Source organism: Oryctolagus cuniculus, chromosome 16, assembly GCF_051225735.1.
Source record: "Oryctolagus cuniculus isolate XC-2025 breed Fujian yellow rabbit chromosome 16, ASM5122573v1, whole genome shotgun sequence".
Taxonomy (NCBI): Eukaryota; Metazoa; Chordata; class Mammalia; order Lagomorpha; family Leporidae; genus Oryctolagus; species Oryctolagus cuniculus.
In genome coordinates this window covers 26,717,369-26,745,313 of record NC_142882.1, presented here as the reverse complement: position 1 = coordinate 26,745,313, position 27,945 = coordinate 26,717,369, and the positions used below count along the sequence as shown (strand labels likewise).

The 27,945-nt window shown below is 40.2% G+C and overlaps 1 protein-coding gene across 1 annotated transcript in view; it reads left to right on the top strand.

The window, feature by feature from the left end:
• LOC149121629 (uncharacterized) overlaps positions 1-13,880 on the top strand; it is a 31,408-nt gene extending 17,528 nt beyond the window's left edge. The window contains exons 2-4 of the mRNA XM_089315061.1: positions 6,510-6,636; positions 6,880-6,972; positions 10,036-13,880. Coding sequence (XP_089171187.1) covers positions 6,510-6,636; positions 6,880-6,972; positions 10,036-12,245 — 2,430 coding nt within the window. The 3' untranslated portion in view covers positions 12,246-13,880. The remainder of the gene's footprint in view (positions 1-6,509; positions 6,637-6,879; positions 6,973-10,035) is intronic.
• The last annotated feature ends 14,065 nt before the right edge of the window (positions 13,881-27,945 follow it).

Genomic DNA, 27,945 nt, shown 5'->3' with positions numbered 1-27,945 from the left:
TATTCCTCCCTGGTAGCTCAAGGAAGTTTTGCCAGGATCTTTGTAAAAAAGATGAAACATATTGTATTTCAGGAGAAAAGTGCTTTGTGTAGTGTCACATGATTTGTAAATACCTGGCACCCTAACTTCTGTCTAATGTTCTCCACTTTGCCACACTTAATTAAAAAACATTTATTTTTCAGATCCATTTCAGAAATTGTCACCAGTTCACATAGTATTGCTTTAGAAAATTTTCCTGAGCATGTCTTCCCTTTTGCTACTAATGCTATGTTTGGAGTGTGTGACTTCAAAAAGCATATCATGAGGCCGGTGCTGTGGCACAGTGGGATAATGCCCTGTCCTGAAGCACCGACATCCCATATGGGTATGGGCTCAAGGCTTGGATGTTCCACTTCTGCTATGGCCTGGGAAAGCAGTAGAATATGGCTGAAGTACTTGGGTCCTTGCACTCATGTGGGAGACCTGGAAGAAGCTCCTGGCTTTGGATTGGTTCAGCTCCAGCCACTGCAGCCATTTGCAGAGTGAGTCATTGGATGGGAGACCTCTCTCTCTCTCTCTCTCTCTGTGCCTCTCCTCTCTCTGTGTAACTTTGACTTTCAAATAAATAAATAAATCTTTAAAAAAAACAAAAAGCATATCATAAAAATTTTCCCCCTTTCAGTTATTTCTTCTTGAACAATATGCAGTATACATGCAGCTACAGAAAACTACTCTGAACCTTTATCCTGCTTTCTGAAATAGTAAAATTATATTAAACTAAATTTCATGCAATAATAAGCTTATTAAAATATAAACCAAAAGAACACAATGACCATATATAAGCCGAAATGTGAAGCACAACCATATGATCTCCAGATAATTTATTTGTATGAATCCCAGGAATTTTTTTTTTAGTGTCAGCAGCTTTCCTAAGTTCTAACTGATAGACAAAGATCGTGTTTATAGGAGCTTTTTTCTAAGCTTTTAAAAAATTTATTTGAAAATATTGTGTATAGAGGAGAGACCCAGAGAGATCTTCCTTCTGCTTTTTCACGTCAGAGATGGCCTCATTGAGCAGGGCTGGGACAGAATGAGGCCAGGAACCAAGATCTTCATCTGGATTTCCCACATTGGTAGCATTTGCCCAAGTATTTGGATCATCTTTCATTGCTTTGCTCAGGCCATCAGCAGGAAGCTAGATCAAAAGCAGAACAGCCAGAACATGAACCTGTGCTCATATGAGGGGCTTGCATTGCAGACAGCAGGTTTACTTGCTATGTGACAATGCTGGCCTTGTTTTAATGCAACTTCTAAATGAAATTTTGAAGTTGTATGCATTGTAGTTTGCATGTAATTCAACTTTCTGCCATACTTACTGATATGTATCAGCATTTGAAGTAAGACAAATCAGAAAACACAATGGCTTAACAAATAGCCATTTGATTTGCAGTTCTTTTATTTATTTATTTTTTGACAGGCAGAGTGGACAGTGAGAGAGAGAGAGAGAGAAATTCTGTTGGTTCACTCCCCAGTGGCTGCTGCGGCAGGTGTGCTGTGGCCCTCTTAGTATTTTTTTTGTTTGTTCTACTTAATACTTTTGGTTGAATACTGTAATCAATACACAATTCTTCTTAAGTGCTGAAACTTAACTGAAAAGTGATCGCTGTTAAATATAAGAGTGGGAATAAGAGAGGGAAGAGATGTGCAATTCGGGACATGCTCAAGCTGACTTACCTCAAACAGTAGAGTTAGAAACAAACCAGGGGATTCGAATTCAATCCCATCGAAGTGGCATGTACCAATGCCATTTCACTAGTCCCAGTGATCAATTTCTGTTCACAATTGATCGTAATGGTAGGACTAAGAACCAAAGGGATCACATAAACAAGAATAGTGTCTGCAAATACTAGCTGACACTGCAAATACTAGCTGATAGAATCAAAAAGGGAGAGAATGATCCAACATGGGAAGTGAGATACACAGCAGACCCATAGAATGGCAAATGTCCTAACAGCACTCTGGCTTCATAATCAGCCCTTAAGGCATGCGGATCTGGCTGAAATGCCCATGAGAGTATTTCAGGCATGGAAAGTCAAGACACTCTGGAGGGGAAAAAAAAACCTAAATGAAAGATCTCCACGAGTGAGATCCCAGTGGAAAGAATGGGTCACCATCTTCTACTGTTTTCCCAGGCCATAGCAAAGAGCTGGATCGGAAGTGGAGCAGCCGAATCTTGAACTGACACCCATATGGGATGCTGGCACTGCAGGTGGTGGCCTTACCTGGTATGCCACAGAACCAGCACCAGAAATAGACAATTTCTAAAGTATTGGCCTTTTCAGATTTTCTTTTTCTGACTGTTGTTATCTTCTGAAAAACCCTGGGGCCTGCCTGTTGAAGAGATAGTATGTAGGCTGGCGTTGCAGCTCACTAGGCTAATCCTCCACTTGTGGCACCAGTACTCCAGGTTCTAGTCCCAGTTGGGGTGCTGGTTCTGTTCTGGTTGCTCCTCTTCCAGTCCAGCTCTCTGCTGTGGCCTGGGAAGGCAGTGGAGGATGACCCAAGTGCTTGGGCCCCTGCACACACATGGGAGATCAGGAGGAAGCATGTGGCCCTGGCTTTGGATTGGCACAGCATGCTAGCCATAGTGGCCATTTAGGGATGAACCAACAGAAGGAAGACCTTTCTCTCTCACTAACTCTGCCTGTCAAAAAAAATGATAATATGTAGCCAAGATTCACCACAAACCCAAGACACTTAAGTGAAGCCTCAATAAGTTCTCCAAGTGACTAAACTCTCATTTCTGCTCCTGGAGTGATCACAGGAACTGCCCAGCTGAGTGCAGCCCATAACATGGGGTCAGAACTGCAAATCAGGGCCGGCACCATGGCTCAATAGGCTAATCCTCTGCCTGAGGTGCTGGCACCCCTGGTTCTAGTCCAGGTTGGGGTGCCAGATTCTGTCCCAGTTGCTCCTCTTCCAGTCCAGCTCTCTGCTGTGGCCCAGGAGTGCAGTGGAGAATGGCCCAAGACCTTGAGCCCTGCACCCGCATGGGAGGCCAGGAGAAGCACTTGGTTCCTGGCTTCAGATCAGCACAGTGCGCCAGCCCAGCCCTCATCCTGACTGTTGATAAGCAGCTTAATATGTTATCCCTCTTATTCTTTATTCATTCTATCATATTCTTTTTTCCCACTGTTCAGTGCAGAAGGAAACCAGAGGGTTTTTTTAAAGTTTCATTTATTTATTGAAAGAGTTGCAGTGAGAGAGAGAGAAAGAAAGCCTTCTATCTGCTGTCTCACCCTCCAAATTACTGCAAAGGCCAAAAGCTGAGCTGATCCAAAGCCAAGACCCAAGAGCTTCTGGGTCTCCCATGCAGGTGTAGTGGCCCAAGGACTTGGACCATGTTCCACTGCTTTGTCAGGACATAGCCGGGAGCTAGATTGTACATTCAGCAGGAAGGATTTGAACCAGCCCCCATATGGAATGCTGGCACTGCAGGCAGCAACTTTACCCGTTATGCCACAGCGTTGGCCTCCCGAGTTTTCTTTGAACTCCTGCCATTCACCTTCTCTCCCAGGTATGATTCTAGGCCCTCCACATGATTCTAGGAGGAAGGAAAATTAATATATCACTTGTAAGTGTTTTTTCTTCTCAAATTATTCCCCAGCTTGGCAGTACTCATTTTAGGTGTTTAATGCTAGTTTTTTTTTTTTTAGATTTTTTTTATTTGTTTGAAAGTCAGAGTTACAGAGAAGCAGAGGGAGAGAGAGAGTCTTCCATCCACTGGTTCACCCCCCAGTTTGCCACAATGGCCGAAGTTGCACTGATCCAAAGCTAGAAGTGAAGAGCTTCTTCTGGGTGTCCCACATGGGTACAGGGTCCCAAGGATTTAGGTCATCTTCTACTGCTTTTCCAGGCCGTTGCAGAGAGCTGGATTGGAAGCAAAGCCACTGGGACTTGAACTGGCACCAATATGGGATGCCAGCATTGCAGATAGTGGCTTTACCTGCTATGCCACAGTGCTGGTCCCAGTATACTAGTTAATTAAAATGGAAAAATACAGGGCTGGCTCTGTGGCTCAGTGGATTAACACCCTGGTCTGAAGTATCGGCATCCCATATGGGCAACAGTTTGCAATCGGCTGCCCCACTTCTGCTCCAGCTCTCTACTATGGCCTGGGAAAGCAGTGGAAGATGGCCCAGGTCCTTGTGCCCCTTCACCCATGTGGGAGACCCAGAGGAAGCTCCTGGTTCCTGGCTTCAGATTGGTGCAGCTCCAGCCACTGCAGCCAATTGGGGACTGAACCAGCAGATGGAAGACCCACCCCTCTCTCTGTAACTCTTCCTTTCAAATAAATAAATAAATCTTTAAAAATTTTTAAAATAGAAAAATAGAAAAATAGACATAAAATTTGTTCTCATGAAATATGCAGAAATGAATGATGAATTTGGCATGACTGTGAAACATTACCATCATCTTTAATAATGCAGTTTGGTCTCTTGTTTTTCTGTTGCTATAGCAAAATATATATTTGTTACACGAATTGAGTTGAAACTAAGCACAATATGCTACATTTTGGGGGTCATGTGGTCTGAATCAGTCTTTATTGTCACATAGATGATGTACTGAGGAGTGTTTTAGTGCTATCTATGAAGTTAACACTTAGCATTCTGCAAGAGGAAGAGTTACCGAGTGCTAAAGCACAAATCAGTTAAGTTTGTTTTTGAATTTTTAGAGTAATGGAGTCCTTAATATCTTTGAGAAGCTTAATTGGATTTGGGAATAGGATAAGGAATGTGTGGAGAAGAGAATCTACTAGAGGCTCATTTATTTTTTAAGATTATTTAGTTGAAAGGCAGACTTACAGAGATTGGGAGAGACAGGGAGACAAAAGGAGATATCTTCTATCTACTGTTTCCTTCCCCTAATGCCTGCAATGGCTGGGACTGGACCAGGCCAAAGCCAGCAGCCTGGAACTCCATCTAGGTCTCCCATATTGGTGGAAGGGTCCAAATACTCAGGCCATTTTCACTTCTCTTTCAGTCAGATTAGCAGGGAACTGGATTGGAAGTGGAGCAGCCAGGACTCAAATCCTCTGTTTACATGGGATGCCAGCAGTGATGGTGGAGGCTTAGGCTGCTGCATCACAATTCTGGTGACTATTGCAGGTTCTTAAACAAATCTCTAAGCATTTTTCTCAGTGAGTCACAAGTGCAGATTGTACTGCAGACATTCCCAGGTTCTCTTTTGGGGCAAATAATTCCATTGCTTTCACCTTAATTATGTATAATGTTATTTCAAATGTTTATCATTTGAATGTTTTGGGCAAGTAATTCCATTGCTTTCTTTCTTTCTTTCTTTTTTTTTTTTTTTGACAGGCAGAGTGGACAGTGAGAGAGAGAGACAGAAAGGTCTTCCTTTTTTCCATTGGTTCACCCTTCAATGGCCGCCATGGCTGGCATGCTGTGGCAGGCGCACCACACTGATCTTAAGCAGGAGCCAGGTGCTTCTCCTGGTCTCCCATGGGGTGCAGGGCCCAAGTACTTGGGCCATCCTCCACTGCAATCCCGGGCCACAGCAGAGAGCTGGCCTGGAAGAGGGGTAACCGGGAAAGAATCCGGCATCTCGAATGGGACTAGAACCCGGTGTGCCAGCGCCGCAAGGCAGAGTATTAAGCTAGTGAGCCATGGAGCTGGCCACCATTGCTTTCACTTTAATTAGGTATAATGTTATTTCAATTGTTTATCAGTAGAAGAATCATAGACAAGGGCAAAAGCTAATTTGTATTCTTTGTCTTACCTGTATTTTCTCTCTTACTTAAAAATATTTAATAGCTTGATATTGAAAGAAGTTGATGGACTGAGAGATAGAGAGCTTTGACACATTAATTCACTCCCTAGATAACCATACCAAACATAGTTGGGGCAGGACTGAAGCCAGAATTAAGAAATGGAATCTAGGCCTCCTTCATTGGTGACATCACAACTGCTTCCCCAGGTCTGCATTATCTGTGAGCTAAAAACTGCCACTGGCATTGGAAATCAAACATAGACACTCTGAGGTGGCACCAGAAACACTAAGCTAAATGTCTGCCCTGTCTTTTAATGTATTTTTTCTCTGACATATTGGAAATGATAGGCATGGTGTTTTCCTGGAAATTATCTTCTGTTCATTCCTATCATAGTTTCACTGATGCTTTCTTGCCTTTTTTCCTCAATGCTTCTACATACTTCTCCTTAACCCTGCCCATTCATGAGTCAATATTGCCCCTCTGTTAGCCTGCTGTGCAATTCCCCTTGACAGATGTGGCCTTTGTGATTTGAACCTCCTGTTTCCCTCCAGCTTAGGCATTTCTCACAGCCTGTAGATCATGGGTTTGACTCTGTTGAATGCTTCTGTGTGGATTTCTTAACACTCAACAAGTTTAATGAGAAACCATATCCTTTCTTTTTTCCTTTGTATCCACACACAACTGTGGGTGTTTATTTTGTGACAGAATTAATATGTTGACTGGAAATGTAATATTACAGGTGATGATAGCATTTGAAGACCTGGCTGTGTACTTTACTTGGGAGGAATGGCAGAAAATGAACAATGCTCAGAAAATCCTGTACAGAGATGTGATGCTGGAGACCTACAGCAGCCTGTTCTCCTTGGGTGAGTAACACCCATCACATACCCAGTGATAATATTTTCTTGCTATTTGACAAATAAGGGAACACTTTATAATGTTTAATATTGGGCTGGTGTAGAATTTGAGTCCAGGAATGATCTGAATATCTACCCTCTAATAAAAGATTCAAATTGGAACATTTGTTGCATAGCTCCTGGACCAAGCTATAGTCCTTTAAATAACCCAAGATAGTGATTTCACAAAGTCTTACATGTTTCCATTAATAGGGCACTGCATTACCAAACCTGACTTGATCTTCAAGTTGGAGCAAGGAGCAGAGCCATGGATAGTGGAAGAATGCCTGAATCAGAGCCTTCCAGGTCAGTCTGCACATAAGAGAGAGGGAGACCAAGGCAGAAATTGTGCAGATGGTGACTGGTGCTCTTTCCATGAATTTTTCTCAAGCCTTACTCCTGATGACAGCTGGTTTTGTGCATCAGACACAGGCATTCTAGAGTATTTAGTGATACCAGTGTCTTTCTAACTTTTGTTCTTAGTGAAGATGTTCTTTGAATAAAAAAAATCCAATCATTTTCTGATGTTACTAAGGCTTTTATCTAGGTTTGATAATTCCCCAAATTCTAACTTGTCCTTCTCTAAACTTTCATACCTTTTCCTTCATGCACTTATTAGTTCCTTCAGTGCTTGTTAATTAGGCAATGTTCAGAAACTTTTTTTTTAAGATTAATGTTTCTTTTTTTTAAAAGATTTATTTATTTGAAAGTCAGAGAAGAAGGAGAGGGAGAGAGAGAGGTTTTCCATCCACTGGTTCACTTCCCAATTGGCTGTCATGGCTGGAGCTGCACTGATCCAAAGCCAGGAGCCAGGAGCTTCTTCCAGGTCTCCCACATGGGTACAGGGGTCCAAGGATGTGGGCCATTTTCTACTGCTTTCCCAGGCCATAGCAGAGTGCTGGATCAGAAGTGGATCAGCTAGGACTTGAACTGGTGCCCATAAGTGATGTTGGCACTGCAGGTGGTGGCTTTACCTGCTATGCTACAACGCTGCCCCCCCCCAGAAACTTATTTCTAACTCATTGCTCAAATTGAGTACCCACTCATGATTTTGCCCAGGAATAGAACTTTCTCAGGATGGAATCAATAAATGTGAACTCTCTCTCTGTCTTAGTCTCTTTCCTTTTTTTTCCTCTGTGCCTCTCAAATAAATAAGAAAATTATAGTTTGTTGGAAACATTTGAGGAGTGAGCCTATAGCTGGCAAACCTCTGTTCAGTCTTTATCTCTCATTCTGTGTCTCTGACTCTCAAGTAAGTAAATAAGTAAATGCTAAAATATGGTCACGGGTCCAGTGCTGTGGTGCAATGAGTTAACACCCTGGCCTGAAGTGCCAGCATCCCATATGGGCACCAGTTCAAGACCCAGTTGCTCCACTTCCAATCCACCTCTCTGCTATAACCTGGGAAAGCAGTAGAAGATGGTCCAAGTCCTTGGACCCCTGCACCCAAGGGAGACCCAGAAGAAGCTACTGGCTCCTGGCTTCAGATCAGCACAATTCTGGCCATTGAGGCCAATTGGGGAGTGAACCATTGGATGGAAGACCGTACTCTCTCTTTGCCTCTCCTCTCTCTGTGTAACTCTGACTTTCAAATATATAATCTTTCAAAAAAGATGGTCATGAGTAAGCCTCTGTGCTGTGACATCAGAAATTAGGAAGCTAGGAATGACACTGTGGTGCAGTGTGTTAAAGCTCCAGCCTGTAGCACTAGCATTGCATATGGGTGCCAGCTCAAGTCCCAGCTGGTCCTCTTCTAATCCAGCTCTCTGCTAATGCACATGAGAAAGGAGTAGAGGTTGGCCCAAGTCCTTGGCTCCCTGTACCCATGTGGGAGACAAGAAAGACACTCCTGGCTCCTAACTTCATCTTGGCCCAGTATTGGTTGTTGTGTCCATATAGGGAGTGAACCACTTCTCTCTGTCTCTACCTCTCTCTATAATTCTAGCTTTCAAATAAATAAAGTAAATCTTTGAAAAAAGAAATCATAAACTAAGCATGAATTTATATAAAACATGAAAATAAGTGATCCTAGACTAACCAAAAAAGTAATGAGATTTTGAGACCAAGGTCAAGTAGCCTCGTGGGTTTATGTTGAGTGGTTCAGATTTCTTTAAGGGTGGAGTTTGAAGTATGCTTTCTCTCCTATTTTTCAGTATCATTGAAAAATATGCAAACAAAAAGATGAGAAATGCATAGGAAATGAATCTTTCTGTGCAAATAGGAGGCAATTGATCAAAAGCCTCCAGAAATAATTCAAATTATCACACAGGAATGTTTATAGAAAGAATTTAGAGGAGGTAACCAGCACTGATGATTTCAGAATGAGCTAGAAAACACTTTTAAAGAAGATGAGCACATCCCAGTTTGCAGAAACACATTCTTCAAACTGATTGGAAGTGTTTAACCACAGTGGTATATTGTGACTATTTTCTACCTGTTGTACTTCTGAGAAGCTGAAGGTGTTGGGTGTCCTTAGGAATTTGGGGAAGCTGTCCTAGAGTAGAGACAAAGTATTTTTTCATTTGAAAAATCCCACAAATGATGTTTACCTAGGAAGATTGAATGTAAGACAATCATAGATTCCAATCATACTCCTTAAATGTTGTCTTGCTGAAAGTACAGGAACATTTCACTCTTCTCCACCTACAAGTAAGTGATCAGTAAAACTTTTTCATGTTTATATTTGAAATATCAGAGAAGCACAAAACACACAGATTTTATAAAAAATAAACTGGAGAAAAAGGACAGGGAAAAATGGTTGCTAGTTAGTGGATGAATATTTTTATTAAACATTTGTCCATTCTTTAGAATACTTTATAGTTATTTCATCTTTGTGAAAGGCAGAGTGATAGTGAGAGGAGAAAGAGAGAGAAAGAGGTCCTCTCTTAGCTCACTTCCCAGATGCCTGCAACACTTAGGTCTAATTAGTCTGAAGCCAAAACTCTAGAATTCATCTAGTCTTCCCTGGTGTCTCACAGGTTCCCATGCACATGACCCATTATCTACTTCCTCCCTGTTTACATGGGTAGAGAGCTGTACTGAAAGCAGAGTAGCCGGGGCTGAAACTGACACTGTTTTGAGATGCAGGGATCACACACATCATAGCACAAATGAAATTCTACCATCCTTGAAAAATTCTCATAGTAAAAAGAATCATGTTTCAACATTGGGAAACCTCATGGTACAATTTAATATATGAATGTATTAAGGAGAAAAGCCATATAATGGTCATAAATAAGTACCTCATACTGATTTTGTGAAAATATTATGCCACTTGGATAACAAGTGACTTCATTCCCTTTACATGAGTATGCCAGGAGAAATAGTTACATGCGATTCAGTAACATGATTGCTTTTTTCTCATTTCAGTGGTCATGAAAAGGGATGACCTGATTAGGATCAACCAGGAAAGTCATGACAAAAATCTGAATCAGGATTTTATGAAAAATAATAAGACATCAGCTCTCAAGAGAGTTGAATTAAGAAAAACACTTAGTTTAAAATCAAGCCATATTCCAACACTGATTATTAAAAAGGGAACCTATACAGGATTGAAGCCTGAGGAATACACTAAATGTCACACTGTGTATCCCCCCAGTGGGCCTGATCAACTACAGGCTGGAGAGAAATTTGATAACACCAAGATACCTGGAAATTCTCTCCAGTTCTGTGAGCCTCTTGGTCAGCATGACAATATTCATGTTATGAAGAAGCCATTTGGACCCACTGGACAAGCAAACGTCTGCACAAGAAAGATGTTTTATAAATCTGAGAGGATTCATATGGCAGAAAACTATAATAAATCAACTGTCACTTTTGGAAAAGCAACGCAAATAGAAAAAGCTAAACATGAAAATTTTAGCCTCAATATGTACCAACAAACCTACACAAGAGAGAAACTTTATAAGTACCTTAGGTATGTTGAACCTGTCATTCACCATTCACATCCTGCAATAAATCAAAGATTAAATACAAGGGAAAAACTCTACACATGTAAACCTTGTGGAAAATCAATCAGTTTTAATTCACCTTATGAATGTAATGACTGCGGAAAAGCTTTTGGACAAAAGTCAGTCCTCAGGAAACATCAGCAGATTCACACAGGGGAGAAACCTCATAAATGTAATGACTGTGGAAAAGCCTTTGGACGAAAGTCAGACCTCATCATACACCAGCGAATTCACACAGGGGAGAAACCTCATAAATGTAATGACTGTGGAAAAGAATTTGGACGAAAGTCAAACCTCATCATACATCAGCGAATTCACACAGGGGAGAAACCTCATAAATGTAATGACTGTGGAAAAGCCTTTGGACGAAAGTCATACCTCATAATGCACCAGAGAATTCACACAGGGGAGAAACCTCATAAATGTAATGACTGTGGAAAAGCCTTTGGGCAAAAGTCAAACCTCATAATGCACCAGCAAATTCACACAGGGGAGAAACCTCATAAATGTAATGACTGTGGAAAAGCCTTTGGGCAAAAGTCACACCTCATAATACACCAGCAAATTCACACAGGGGAGAAACCTCATAAATGTAATGACTGTGGGAAAGCCTTTGGACGAAAGTCAGCCCTCATCATACACCAGCGAATTCACACAGGGGAGAAACCTCATAAATGTAATGACTGTGGAAAAGCCTTTGGGCAAAAGTCAGACCTCATCATACACCAGCGAATTCACACAGGGGAGAAACCTCATAAATGTAATGACTGTGGAAAAGCCTTTGGGCAAAAGTCAGCCCTCATCATACACCAGCGAATTCACACAGGGGAGAAACCTCATAAATGTAATGACTGTGGAAAAGCCTTTGGACGAAAGTCAGCCCTCATCGTACACCAGCGACTTCACACAGGGGAGAAACCTCATAAATGTAATGACTGTGGAAAAGCCTTTGGACGAAAATCAGCCCTCCTCGTACACCAGCAAATTCACACAGGGGAGAAACCTCATAAATGTAATGACTGTGGAAAAGCCTTTGGGCAAAAGTCAGCCCTCATCATACACCAGCGAATTCACACAGGGGAGAAACCTCATAAATGTAATGACTGTGGAAAAGCCTTTGGGCAAAAGTCAGCCCTCATCATACACCAGCGAATTCACACAGGGGAGAAATCTCATGAATGTAATGACTGTGGAAAAGCCTTTGGACGAAAGTCAAACCTCATCATACACCAGCGAATTCACACAGGGGAGAAACCTCATAAATGTAATGACTGTGGAAAAGCCTTTGGGCAAAAGTCAGCCCTCATCATACACCAGCGAATTCACACAGGGGAGAAACCTCATAAATGTAATGACTGTGGAAAAGCCTTTGGACGAAAGTCAGACCTCATCATACACCAGCGAATTCACACAGGGGAGAAACCTCATAAATGTAATGACTGTGGAAAAGCCTTTGGACGAAAGTCAAACCTCATCATACATCAGCGAATTCACACAGGGGAGAAACCTCATAAATGTAATGACTGTGGAAAAGCCTTTGGACGAAAATCAGCCCTCATCAAACACCAGCAAATTCACATGGGACAGAAACCTCATGAATGTAATGACTGTGGAAAAGCCTTTGGATGATATTCAGACCTCATCATACACCAGACAATTCACACAGGGCAGAAACCTCATGAATGTAATGATTGTGGAAAAGCCTTTACAAAAAAGTCACACCTCATAAAGCACCAGAAAATTCACAAAGATGAGAAGTCCTATGAATATAATGACTATGGGAAAGCCGTTGTATGTAAGTCAGACCTCCTCATACATCAGTGAATTCACACAGGGCAGAAACCTCATAAGTGCAATGACTGTAGCAAAACCTTTTTATGACAGTCACACCTCATATCACACTAAAGAATTCACACAGGGGAGACCCATGAATGTAATGACCAGGGGAAAGCCTCTTGATATAAGTCAGTCCTTTGGAAACATCAGAGAATTCACACAGGGGAGAAACCTCATGAGTGTAATTACTGTGGAAAAGCCTTTGGACAAAAGACAAACCTCATATCATAGAAGAGAATTAACACAGGGTAGAAAACTCATGAATGGAATAACTGTGGAAAAGCATTTAGCCATAAGTCAACCCTCATCATGCATCAGAGAATTCACACAGGTCAGAAACCTTATGAATTTAATGACTGGAAAACCCTTTGGACAAAAGTCAACCCTCATAATGCACCAGAGAATGCACACAGTGTTGAAACTTCATGAGTATAATGACTGTGGAAAAACTTTTGGTTCCAACTCCAAATGCATCAGAGGATTCACCCAGGGAAATAATCTTATAAATGTAATGACTGCAGAAAAGCATTTTTCTATAAATTATACCTCATATCAAACAGAATTCACACAGGGCATAAACCTTATGAATCTAATGAGTGTGGAAAAGCCTTTAGAAATCATATGTTATAAATCATAGCTCATATCACACCAGAGACTTCACACCAGGGAGAAACTTCATGAATGCAATGACTGTAGAAAATTCCTTGGGAATAAGTCACATCTCAGAATGCATCAGAAAATTCACATGAAGAGAAACCTTTTGAACATAATGACTTGGAAAGCTTTTTCCCATAATTCAGCCCTCATTGCACATCATCTAATTCATATGGGGGAAAACACTTTGGATATAATGCATATGGAAAAGCTTTTATCCTCAAGTAACACCTCTTAAAACATCAGAATTCACATCGGGGAGAAACCTTATGAACAGAATGAGTGTTGGAAACTGCCAAAATCACACAATATAACAGCAGAGAATTTAGTACATGGTAGAAATCTTGTAATAAATGTGAGAAAGACTTTTTTCAGAAGGAATACCTCATAACACATGCAGTTCAAATGAGGGAGTGAACTTGAATATAATGAATGTGAAGGACTTTTTCCAAAATCAATATAACTATGTGACAGAGCCTTTTAATGGAAATCCCATAAGGAAGAAAGTTGGGGACCAGCGCTGTGGCACAGTAGGTTAAAGCCCTGGCCTGAAGTGCCAGCATGCCATGTGGGCACTGGTTCTGGTCCCAACTGCACCTCTTCTGATCCAGCTCTCTGCTATGGCCTGGGAAAGTAGTAGAAGATGGCCCTGCACCCAGGTGGGAAACCCAGAAGAAGCTCCTGACTCCTGGATTTGGATCTCTGTAGCTCCAGCCATTGCATCCATCTGGGGAGTGAACCAGTGGATGGAAGACCTCTTTATGCTTCCCTGTCTCTCTGTAACTATCTTTCAAATAAATAAAGTAAATCATTAAAAAATGAAGAAGTTCAGAAATATTATTAGTGTGACAAAAAGCCATTTGTCAGAAATCGATCATTATACATCAGAGAATTCACATAAGGGATTTCTTAGGAGTGTAATGAATGTGGAAGTATATTTTCATGGAATTCAGGCTTGAATAAATATGCAACTCAAAAAAGGTGATATCCTTCCAGTGCAGTAGATTTGAACAAACCATAGCCAGAAATTAGACATCAGGCTGGCACCGTAGAGCAGTAGGTTAATCCTCCCCCCACAATGCTGACATCCCATATGGGTGCCAGTTCTTATCCCAGCTGCCCCTCTTCCAGTACAGCTGTATGCTGTGGCCTGAGAAAGCAGTAGAAGATGGCCTAAGTGCTTGGGCCTCTGCACCCACATGGGAGACCAGGAAGAAGCCCCTGGCTCCTGGCTTTGGTTTAGTGCAGCTCTGGCCATTGCAGCCATTTGAGGAGTGAACCAACAGAAGGAAGACCTTTCTCTCTGTCTCTCTCACTGTCTGTAACTCTACCTGTCAAATAAATAAATAAAAATCTTAAAAAACAAGAAATTAAACATCAACAAACAAGAGAATTCAAATAGTAAAATGTCAGTTTAATGAATGTGAAAAATTCTTCTGCCATTAATCAATTCACATGAAGAGACTCAGAAATGAGAAAACATACATGCATAGGAAAGTCATGTACCATACATCATCTCTCAATGGTTACCTGACAACTCACAGAAAGAAAAAAGCCTATGACTGTATTGTGATGGGAAATACCTTTATTATTAGGTGACCTTCCACAAAACATAGCAAGATTACAGAGAGAAGTCCCTGAAATATAATTTGTCTGGAAGAATTCTTTGGTGGAATCACACCTTAGTAGGTATTGGGCAGTTTTCATGATGAATTGTGACAGAGAGTGCTTAACCATTCTTCAGACATTTTTCTCTTATACAACCTGCAGTTTTGGTTTCTCATTGAGAGTGGGATCAAGTATATGAATTGAACTGTGCTCTCCTGTGTAAATTTTGTTAATAAATATTTCAAAGTTGAGTAACAGTAATTGCAACAGTTATTTGGAATACCATCTTCATCAATTACAAAGTTATTTGTTTATAGCTGCTTTGTTGGCCACCCAGGATTCTTTCCCCACATTATTGTAGTGCAAATCATAGGCATATGAAGTGACACATGTTCCAGCCATAATAGTGTACCCTGACCCTGGATAATAAGTGTTGTGTGCAGCACAAGGGAATGCGTTTGTGGTGACCTATATACCCATGAGAAATTTCAACTTATCTGTGTGCACATCTGGATTAGACTCCAATATCCAAGGTCTATTTGAATATGCAAGTAGATGTTGTCCCACACATCACCCTCATTCTTTAAAGGGACAACCTCAAACACTATAACTTGCAACACTCATCTGAATTTTCCTGTATTACTGAGTGCAAAATACCTTTTTCATTCATGATCCCCCTATTCTACATGTCTTCATTCTATTCCTAATTGCCTTGAGAGAAGAACATGGAATGAAGTCTGTCCAGGTGGTACCCATTGCAACAGAGAAGCAGGAGCATAAATGTAGTACACTTTTTTAAAAAAAAAAAAAGATTTATTTATTTATTTGAAAGAGTTACACAGAAAGAGCAGAGGAAGTGAGAGAGGGAGATCTTCCATCCAATGGTTCACTCTCCAATTGGCCACAACGGCCAGAACTGTGCTGATACAAAGCCAGGAGCTTCCTCCGGATCTCCCATGTAGGTGCAGGGGCCCAAGGACTTGGGCCTTCTACTATTTCCCAGGCCATAGCAGAGAGCTTGATTGGAAGTGGAGCAGCCGGGTCTCGAGCCAGCACCCATATGGGATGGCGGTACTTCAGGTCAGGGCGATAACCTGCTGTGAGACAGCACTGGCCCCTGTAGTGTACTTTTGTATTAATTTAACTTTACTATAATTTTTATAAACTTTTATTGTTGTATTATTCCCTGCTCCTACAGGTGGCTCTCATTTTTACTGAAAATGTGTGTTTTTATCCCTTCCAATTGACAATGTCATTTCTTGATTTATATAAACCTGATGTACATTCAGTTAATTCCTCAGGATACCCTCAGGAGGAACAATTTTCCTAGGTTGCATGGCTATCCCATGATAACAGAGCTACACATACTATGATGCATCTAGTTGCAGTAGCTCTTTTATTTCCTATCTAGAGAATAGCTGTGCAAGTAATCCATTCCACCTCCATTACTACCCATTAGAAATAGCTCTTCATCCCTGTTTAAGTCCCCATGGCTTCTTACAAGTGTTCATCAAATTAAGTCTTATATAAACAGATTTAATAGAAAATGAATGGTGTGTCTGCTGGTAGTTTCAGTGAGGTTGAATGATTTGCTGGACTGCTGTTTTGTCTGGGTTATCTTTCATATTACTTAGAACTAATTTTTCACAATATTGCTTGCCTGAGCATTTTTTCTAGGCTCCCAGCTAAACAGGTGTTTGAAGACTAGATTTGCTATTAATTCTCATAGTACAACTCACTAAGGACAGAGGTCTCAATGGGGAGCATAGATCCTTATGTGGTCCTTGGGACAGAGTAAATATACACACTTGATTTAGTACTCAGGCACTGGGCTCCATCAAGGAGAAGAGCTCAGCTGAACAGAATATAACTCCCTTCTGATTAAAAAAAGAGAGATTTACCATGCCAAACCTGGATGTGTCACCTTAGGCATACCCTTTACCCTTGAGAACTGAACAGAGCTCTCTGGCCATACCCACTATAAGCCTCTGGAGATTCACTGAAAGCAGAAAGTCCATTTATCTACAGTGATAATACAATGATAAAAACCGTCACAGCAGAAAAAAAGATGAGTATCTAAAAAATGCTAAACAAGAAATGCAACAATATGAGAAAAATAAGGAAGACATCATGACACTCCCAAAAGAACATGACACTTCCATACTAGATCATGAAGGTGATGAGATAGAAGAAATGCAAGAAATAGAACTCAAAAATTTGATCATATGATTACATAGAAGTAATCAAAAGCAAATGCACAAACTACTGAAATCCATGAAGGTCATGAAAGAAAATCTCTCCCATGAAATTGAAATTATAAGGAGGAATCAAGATGAAAGGAAGAATTCAACAGAACACGAAACTGAGATATTAAGGAGAAATCAAAATGAAATGAAGAATTCAATAGAACAAATAAAAAATGCAGTGGAGAGCCTTAAAAATAGAATCAGTGAGGCAGAAGAGAGAATATCAGACTTAGTAGACAGAGCACAGGAAAGTATACAGTCAAACCAAACACAATTAGAGGAGATTAGAAAAAAGATTATTGGGAATCTACAGGATACTATAAAAAAGGCAACATTCTGATTCTAGGAGTTCCTGCAGGCATGGGGAGAGAGAAAGGATTAGAAGGCATTTTTAGTGAAATGCTAGCAGAAAACTTTCCAAGTTTGGAAAAAGAGATACATCCAAGTACAGGAAGCACACAGAACTTTCAATAGAAATGTCCAGAAAACATCCTTGCCATGACACATTGTAATCAAACTGCCACAGTGAAACATTGAGAGTGCTCAAAGTTCCAGCCACACCATGAGTCTTCCCACACATCCTCAGTTTTTTTTCATTTTTTTTCTCATTCCTGCTTCAGAAGCTTCACACAGTCACAAGTTCCTAATTCCATGTTATTTCTCCCCACCAGAGACAGGAGTCTCTTCTCAGCTACTTGCCAGGTGCAGACACAAGCTGGCATAGTTGTTATGCATGTCCATCATGGCTCTTGCTCTATCAGCTTGCACACCTTTCTGAGGTGATTGGAGAGAGAAAGATGTCTGTACTGTCCCTTTTTTCCTCTCCTCTAGTTTGGCTGGCACACTTTCTCCCATGGAGATTTAAGCCTCATTCCCTCTAGGTTCCTGCCACTTTTTGCCGGTGGCTCAGGCTACTGCAGTCTTGTCTCACCTCACTTTCCAGTGTTGGTGCATAGGCTCTAGCTGTTGGAGTCGTGAGCTGTGAACACCATGCCCTCCATGTGGGTCCACCATGTCCCTCTAATGTCTGAGAATTTCCTCTGTCATTTTTTTCCCTAACTCTTCCCTGAGTCTACTCTCTTTCCACTTTTTTAAAACTATCCTTTCCTTGTTTAGAGCAGTAAGCTCCCTGCCTACTCCACCATCCAATTATTGGCTCATCTCTATATGATTATGACTCTGTTTCTGCCAAATTACTAATTTATACACCATATAATCAAAATTAAATGCCTTCCATGGAATGCATATTTATTTTGTCATTTACTACTCTCACCTGCATGTGTAATGAGTAACCTGATTTGTGACAGTCCTAACACAGGGACATGATGGGTACCATGGTTTGGTTTATAATTGTGTGGTCATCAACTCACTCTAAATGCTGGGAGTTGTCCCAGCAACTGTCATGTGTATAGGATTTGAGTATATTGCAGTGCCAGCATCATCATGGTCATCAGCATGGGGTACATTCTTAATGTTTCTAGATGCTCCTGGAGCTTTAAATTATTTTCTGATTGTGGAAATTTCCTAAACTATAAGTCTGTATCATACTTTAACTTTTCCAGTTTATTCTGGACTGTTTTTCACCAAATATTCATCCACAAATTTGTTTTTTAATTATGGCTCACATTAAAATACACATTGTTACCAAGGGCAAAGCAAAGTTTTAACTTCCATGTGCATCAGGTTTCTATTTTTTATTTTGCCTTTCATTTTATTAATTTCAACTGAGTATGTCAATATCCACATGGAAACCAATCTTAGCACTGCCAAGGTATGATGATTCTTTTGGGCACTTGCATTTTCATGTCATAAATGCACTAAATAATGTTCAAGTTGTCTTAGCAACCTCCATTTTTATGGCCTATCAAATAATTTTAGAACGTTAGCATTCTTTTACACTTTCAAGGACACTTTTATATAGCTTCTTTATATTTAGAGAATCAAAATTGTCATTCTCTTTAAAATTTCCATGCATTAGATTGAGACAATTTTGTCTTGGTTTTAAAATTACTGAATTCAATGGCATAAGCTTTCTTTGATTTAAGAGAGCACAAATTTTCTGTATTTAAATGTGTACTTAGGGCTATTTTTATTAATATCTGTTACATCTCCTTGTAATCTTATTCCTGCTTCTACTAAATTTACCATTTGTACACACAACTGTCAATATACAACATATATTGAACTGAATACATTTCTTTTTCATGTTGATTCAAATTTATTATTACCACCTCAATAAATAGTCAATCACCTAATTTGTGCCAATTCTAGTGCAGGGAACTTCAGGCTACCATGATTTACTTTATCATTGTAAGGCCATCAACTATCTAAATTCTGGAAGATGTCCAAATTTCATTTTCACAGTATATGAGAACAATTTAGGGCCAGTTCCATCACCCATTAGCAGATTTAATTCTTAGCCTTAGAGACATTCATGGAACTTGAAGTTAACCTTTAATTATGAAAATTTAAGGTAATTTTTAAATTCACTGGAGTCACTCTTTTGCACAAATATTTTAGGCTAGGCCAATCCCAGCACTGTGAATCTGTAGCCAGGGTGATTTAACTTTTATTGTAAGATCATCACCCCCAACATTCTGTAAGTTGCCCTGGAAACTGTCAGGTACACAGTGTCTCAGGGCCATTTTAGCCAAGGGTAATATTTTTTTCTCCTCAGTGTAAAATATATATGAATATATGTAACATATATAACATATATATATATATATATATATATAAATTTACCACTGTGTCTAGATACTAGTATATTTCCTGAAAATTATGCGGGAAAATAGTGAGATCTTAATGTTATTTTTATCCTAAAATTGTGTATGTTTATTTAATTTTAGAGGTTGGTAGACTTGGAGACACAGAGAAACAGATTATGAGCTACAACTTGGTAGCTTACTCTTCATTCTTGTAATGATCAGAAACTGGTTTATTACAGAAATCTGAGCTATCCTTTGCTGATGATAAATACATTATAAAAATTTCAAAGTGTTGCTCTATATACATTTATATTACAAATTATATATACGTACATTTACATTATAATGTCATAAATCACACACACACATATGATTATATATAAACACCTTTAAAATTCTCCTGGTTATTGGTATAATTTTTTTGAATTTTAAATGTTTACTTCTTTTTAAAATTTTATTTAAGTAATATAAATTTGCTATATTTCATATATACAGATTAATGAATGTGACACTTCCCCCAATACCCTCCCTCCCACACACACTCCAACCCTTTCTCCTCTTCCCTCTCACATTCCCACTTAACTTTTACAAAATATGTTTTCAGTTTATTTAATGATTGTATAGTTAACCTTACACTAAGTAAGAGTTCAGCAAGTCAGCAAATAGTATGAAGAAAAAAATAAATTAAAAAAAAAAATCACTGTTCCTCAATGGAAGAGACAAGGGCTGTAAACAATCATCAAATCTCAAAATGTGTATCTAACTCCAATACATTACATTTGAGGTACTCTATTAGGTACCTCAGATCAGGGAAAACATATGATATCTGTCTTTTGGGGTCTGGCTTATTTCACTAAGTATAATGGTTTCCAGTTGCATCTATCTTGTTGCAAAAGACAGGGTTTCCTTTTCTTTCTTTCTTTTTTATAACTGAGTAGTATGCCATAGTGTGCACATACCATAATTTTCTTGTCAAGTCAACAATTGATTGATATCTGGATTGTTCCCAGATCTCAGCTATTGTGAATTGTGCTGCAATGAACATGGGGTTATAGATAACTCTTTCATATGCTAATTTCTTTTGGTTTGGGTAAATTCCAAGGAGTGGGATGGCTGGATCATACGATAGTTCTATAATCAGATTTGTAAGATATCTCCATACGGTCTTTCACAGTGGCTTGCACCAGTTTACATTCCCACCAATAGTGGACCAGGGTAACTTTTTCCCCACATCCTCATCAGTTTTGTCACTGTTGATTTTTTTTTTGGACAGAGAGTTAGTGAGAGAGAGAGAGACAGAGAGAAAGGTCTTCCTTCCATTGGTTCACCCCCAAATGGCCACTATGGCTGCTGCGCTGCAGCTGGCACACTGCAGCCAGCACACTGTGCGGATACGAAGCCAGGAGCCAGGTGCTTCCTCCTGGTCTCCCATGTGGGTGCTATTCTTTCTTCCCTAGTTCTGACTCTGTTAAAGCTGTTCCAAATTATGGGATTTGATTCAATGCACCAGGTCTTAAATTTAAGGTTTTATTTCTGACTTTTTAACAACCAAAGAGACAGATTCTGTGTTATTTTAAAGTAATCTATTATGTTCTCTTAATGCCTCTTAAGTTCTAATTGTTTAAAAAACTGAATTTTAAAGGAGTTATGATTTGATCAAATCAGTTCTATACTTTGTCATGATGTTAAGGGATCTTATTTCAACCAGATATTTTAAGCCTTCTTGTCATCTTTGACAGGCATTCAAAAAATCAAAGTTCCAAAGAATTTGGACTTTGATATTTCCAGTTGGGTCCCTGGAAATGTCAAAGGATATATGTCTCTCATCTTGGAGAAACACCAGCTAATCAATCAGGCCACTTGGGTTATATTACAGGTACTGTCAAAATGTGAAGTGCTAAATTTTAAGTTTCAATAATATAAAATGCCATTGATACAAATGTCTGAAAGTGAAAAAGTCTAATGATCTTGTGTTACTAGACATGATGGTTATCTTATGGAGAAAGGCCCAGGGACCTAAAAGAGTTAAATGTTTTATAAAATCCTACAGGTGCTTTTGAAAATACTGTGTGAAGTAAGCAAATGCCTCTTATTGGTTAATGAGTTTATCATTTTAAACATGGCTATAAGTCTTTTCTCATCCACAGTTTTGTATATCAAATTTGCTGCTCGTTAAACTAAAACATTGTTGCTTCTGTGTTTAGCTGCTCTCCTAGGTTCTGAAGGACTTTTTCCAGCCACTTCTATTGTATTCACTAGTTTTGAATGGCTCTGTAAACAGATGAAGTCAATAATGCACTACAGGTTTCAACTGTGTGGCTATCAGCCTGAAATGCAAAACCCTGGACACAGTCTCTGAAAGCTGACCCTCTGACAAACCAACTTCAGTGCCTTTCCTTGAAAAAGCCATTCCTAGAAAGATCCTCTTCAGATCAGCTATACCCAGGTGCTATTGAACATGACTACATCAGTAAAATTAGGATTAAATGTCTACCTCTCGAGTCCTCACAGGTGTGCTCAAAAAATGCCTGATTATTCCTATAAGCCAATCAGAGATCTTAAGCAAAAAGAAAAGTAAAGCCTTTGCTTTCCTCACATCAAGAGTGCTGCACATGAAGACAGGCATGGCGTACCTGCTGCTTTTGATTCTCTCTGTTATTAATAATAAAATTCCTAATGTGTTCTTCTATTATAATTCTCTATACTCAAGCTAAATGGTTTTATAATGCATCACCACCGACTATCTGGGAGTCTGTAGGATGTGGTCTTTTCATCTTAAAAGGACACTCCACTTACAAGTGGTTATGTTCCAGTTTTGCTCACACTGATTAACAAATTTATATGTTCCAGAACTCAACAACTTCTGGGAGTAACTGACCAGGCAGGGGACATAGACATTGGTGGTGACCAAGATTGCTCCAGCTCACAAAGAGAATTTGTTAGATGAGATAGGCAGAGACTTCCAGACCCAGGACCAGCAGGGCCTGCACTACATCCCTCGTAAACAGGAAGCAGCTATAGAAGATGTGATGATTCTACACCCTTCAATATCCCTTGGATTAAGGGAATGGAGTCTCTGAAGGGGGAATGATGTAGGCAGTCATATATCATTAGCCTTGAGAGCTGGAAGGCTATGCCTTCATCACACTTCCCCCATGCCCCCTGTGTGATCTCATGCCCCTGCTTTCCCATACCTGTGCACCCGCCTGCCTATTACAAAGGCCTGAAACATGGTGGGCCTGGCCTTTTTCCCTTTGCCCTTCTTTTCCTCCCTGCCCTTAATCCCTGTGCTAGGCATTCTTCAATTTCATTTAAAGCTTATTGTGGGTTGTGGCTTGTTGCCATGTCATGCTAAGCACAGTCATACTTGCCCTAAAACAAAGCGGGGAGATATGGGTGATCCTGTGAGACTTTCTGCCTAGCCCATGTGGCTAGCCTGACTGATGGTGGGAGGTGGGAGCCTCAGGCACATTCCTCCCACCCCCGCCTTCTGCCAATCAGGTAAACTGCTGCTGGGGGTGGTCCAGGCCCACCTGGAAAGCTACCCTAGCTATGAGACCTTCAAGCTAATTGGAGATGCATATTGGTGCCAGTGTCGGTTCTGTCCAATAGAGTTAGTGTTGCCCTGAATTAGTTACACCCCTTCTGCCTGCCCTTTAAAAATGTATGTAGTCATTAATAAAGGTGGACATGTCCACTGAAGCCTGTCCCCGGCACTTCCTATGGAAGAACACCATTGCCCCACTCTCCCTGATGGTTTGTGGGCCTCACAGGACAAGTCCACAACTCTTGGCCTGCTCCCTGCTTGATATGGCCCCTACTTAATTTCCAGACTTTCCTTTCTCCTTTAGATAGAGCTCTCACTCTCCTATGCATTTCTCTCACTGAATAAAAGCTTAAAGACTTAGCTTATCATCTGGTCTATTTGAGCCAGTATTCAGAATTTGTCTCTGAATTCATGGCAAGAACCTACACAGTTTATTAATTTCAGAAATATTAATAAGTGCTGAAGTCTCAGGGCCAACTTACGGAGTCTTTTATTTTTGAAAGCCGGCAGCTGCACAGGGGCATGTGCTCTCCAAATCAAACAGCCCTGATAGAGCCCTAGGGTGAGCTTATAAAGGCCCAAACCATATCTTGTTGAAGTTAATTACAAAGGCAAGCCTTTGCTACAGAAGCTAGAGCAAGCAACATTATGCTTATCTTGTGGGCATCAACAAGTTTCCTAGCAGTTAATGTAAATAAACTTACAGATCACCTCTCACAAGATTAGTTTTTGAGAAGCTAGCAGTTGTGGGACTGCTTAGAAAAAAATAGAGGACAATCAGGGGACAAAAAGGAGTGACTCTGGTCAGGGCATAGCTCATTTGAACTTGAAAATCAGTAAAATGTAGCCTGAGGATCTGCAGCACCTCCTGCATGGACCCAGAGGCCCCTCTGACTTTGACCACCTTGACCTCAGCATGACACTGGCACAGCTCCCCATACTCTGTTACAGGAAACTGGATTGCCAGCATCACTGAAGAGAACAAGGAGAGTCCCACAGTGACAGAGGTGGAGCCTGAGTCTCAATGAGGGGCAAGGACCCATGGCAATGTGGCCAGGTGTTCCCCATGTCTCACAGAAGACAGTGAGTGTGCCTCTGGTGGACTTCTTGTTGCAGGCAGAGGATTGCTCATCTGCAATCCCCACTTGAGGACTGGTTACTATGTGAATCATGCTGGCTGTGAGGCCTTAGCTCCAGGCAAAACTTTGCTCCTCCATTGGCTGCCCAGAATTAATCCAGATATGGCCAAGCAGGCCCTACAGCACTGCTCAGTGCATGGCGTGGCCTTTGTCAGTGAGCATAGTGTCAACAAAAAGAAGCTGCACCACTGCCCCTGAGCCAACCACCCAAAAGCAGTTGTCTGTCCCAGCATCTGAACATCAGCCTGTTTTCATAATCAATTTCATTGTGACAGTCAATAAAACTGGAGAAAAAGTGGGAAAAACTAATGTAATTCTATACACTTTTCAAAAGATGAAGAGGAGGAATACATCTGGACTAATTTATAATGCAAACATTATCCAACTTCAATGATTGAAGAAATCAAATTTCCACATGAGCAATAATAAAAAATCAAACTAAATTTTGAAACAGGATATTCTTCAATAGGTGAATGTATGAGTAAACTGTGTTGTATCTGAGAGACCTGAGCCGGGATCAAGGCACAGCTCTTTTAGAATAGGCCTCCATCTTTTAACTCAGGCCTGACAGGGCCCTGAACCCTACAGCTCATGAAAGAAAAAAGAAATAAATGAACTCCCTTGCAATAAACCCACCTAGCAACAGCCAATCGGCAGATAGCAGGGAAATACCTGAAGTTTCAGGTGTCTTTTCAGGCCGTTAAGGTGATTGATAACATCCCGAGACACTGCAGTTTGGCATGTACACCCTAGCGGCTTGGACCCTATACTTTAGCCAATAATTTTAAAAGGCATTGACCTCAAAAGCCATCCCACCACCTTTACTGGGTCCATTCCTGCCCCTGGATGCACTAACCAATTTTAAGAGATGTTCTTTGAATTTCCCGTGGAATGAGATGATTTGCTGAATGGTGCTATAATGTATAGATTGTCTCTGAAAACCCTATAAAAACCCTGTTAACTGAAGAGTTGGGGCTTTCAACCAGACCTGTGTCATCAATGATATTTGAGAGCCCAGGCCCAGACCTGCAAAAAAATTCTCGCGTGTTTTACAGCGGTATAGGCTCCTTGGTGGTCTTTGGGGACAATTGAACTGGGCATAATATATCAAACAAAAAAAATTAATTTCTAAAAGGAAATGAGCTCACAAATCATTTGGGCCATTAGCATTGAATACCACATCCTGTTTCAACAGCCTGAACATGCAGATGAACATCTGTGAGATGGGATAACTTCAAAGTAAAGTTAAGTTTCAAGATAAAGTCTGGGAGTCAGCACTGTGGTGTAGTGGCCTAAGCCTCTGCCTGCAGTGCCATCATCCCATATGGGCTCCAGTTCAAGTCCCAGCTGCTACACTTCTGATCCAGCTCTCTGCTTTGGCCTGGGAAGGCAGTGGAAGATGCCCCAAGGTGTTAGGCCCTTGCACCCATGTGAGAGACTTGGAATGAAGCTCATGGCTTTGGATTGGTCCAGCTCCAGCCATTTGGGGAGTGACCAGCAGATGGAAGATCTTTTTGTCTGTCTCTCTCTTTGTCTATAAATCTGTCCAATAAATAAATAAAATCTTTGAAAAGAAAAGATAAAGTCGGTCTGATTTTGTATCACTGTTTTCTGTTGTTGCTGAGACTTGAGGCAGCTTTCCTAGTTTATTTCTGCCTGCATTGGGGGGTTCATTCCCTATACTTTTTCAGTGGATAGGGATGTTTGACAAATTTAACATGGTCTCCTGACTTAAAAAATCTCAGGAAATTGAAAATACAATAATACTCCATCAATATGAAAAAGAGTATATACAATAAAACTCCAAAACATATTTAATGACAAAAAATAAAATACTTCACTGTTAATACCAGGAACAAGATAGTAATTTGTTTTCACTACTTTTATTCAACTTTGTAGTGAAGATTCTAGCAATAAAAATAAATAAAAGTAGTGAAATTGAAAGGAAGAAGGAAAGATGTCTATTCACAAATATGATCACAACATAGGGGTGAGAATTCTCCACCCTCAAACTCTCACTTGTAGGCAGCTTCAGGTTTTAGTGATAAAGTTTTATTGGAACACAGCTATGCTCATGGATTTATTTATCTATGACTACTGTCACACTAAAATGACAAAAAGTTGTCACAGAAAATGTATTGGTACAAATAAAAAATATTTACTATCATTAGTAAGAGAGTAGTTTGAGAAAGAAAACAACTGACAAGAATTGGTCTAGACAAAAATTCTGATGGCATAAACCAAAACATAATGCAGCAATAAGTGAGTTTAGTAAAATGAGAAGAAACAAAATCAATACAGAAGAATAAAATGCATTTAATGTAACACCAATGAAAATCAAAATTTTAGAATCACCACTAGTTCACTTAAAATATGAAATGCACATCTGATGAAATACTGACAGACCTACAAAAACAACTTAATTTTAAATGAAATTAATTATTCCTGTCTAAGTGGAAACATTTTATTCAAGAATCTCAGGATTCATCAATGTTAAAACATTAATTATCCTAACATTATTGTACAGACTCAACATTTCAATCTCTTTTCCAGCAAGCTACCTGGTTATTTTTAAAGTAACAAGCTGATATAAGCTCATATGAAAATGCAAAGAATCTAGGATAACCAAAATAACTCTGTAAAAATTATAAAATCAAAGCGATGATTTTAGGAGTTATACATTTATACTAACTAAAGTGTGCCGTTGACACACAGAAAGCCAAACAGATTAATGGAACACAAGAGGTTGCATAGAAGATCGAACACAAACAGTAAACAGTTTTCTACAGAGTCTCAATTGCAATGCAGTGGAGAAAGTATAGCCTTTTCAACACATAGTGTTAGCACAATAAGATATTTCCAATAAAATAGCTTCTACTTACAAAATTGAAAAAAAAAATGTGCCACAGATATAACTATAGTACTGAAAACTGCAATACTTCCAGAAAAAAATCATAGAAGAAAATTTTTTTTACTTTAAGTTAGGGAAAGATTTCCTAGATATGAGAAAAACTTAAGAGGACATCCATTCACTGGTTCACTCCCCAGATGGCCACAATGGCCAGAGCTGGGGTGATCTGAAGTCAGAAGCCAATAGCTTCTTCTGGATTTCCCAAGCAGTTGGGCCATCTTCTACTGCTTTCCCAGGCCATAACAGTGAGCTGGATCAGATGTGGAGCAGCCAGGACTCAAATTGGTACCCAGATGTGATGCCGGCACTGCAGGCAACAGTTTTATGCACTATGCCACAGCACTGGCCCCAAAAACTTCTTTTCAAAACACTGTTTAAAGAATGAAAGTCAAAGCAAAAAAAATCCTTGAAAAATATATCATGGGACCAGCTCTGTAGCATAGTGGGTAAAGCTTCTGCCTAGAGCGCCAGTATCTCATATGTGCTCCAGTTTGAGTCCCAGCTGCTCAACTTCTGATCCAGCTCTCTGCTATGGCCTGGGAAAACAGTAGTAGATGGCCTGAGTCCTTGGGCCCTTAAGTCCTCATGGGAGATTTGGAGGAAGTGCCTGACTCCTGGCTTTGGATCGGCACAGTTCCGGGCATTGCGGCCAACTGGGGAATGAACCAACAGATGGATGA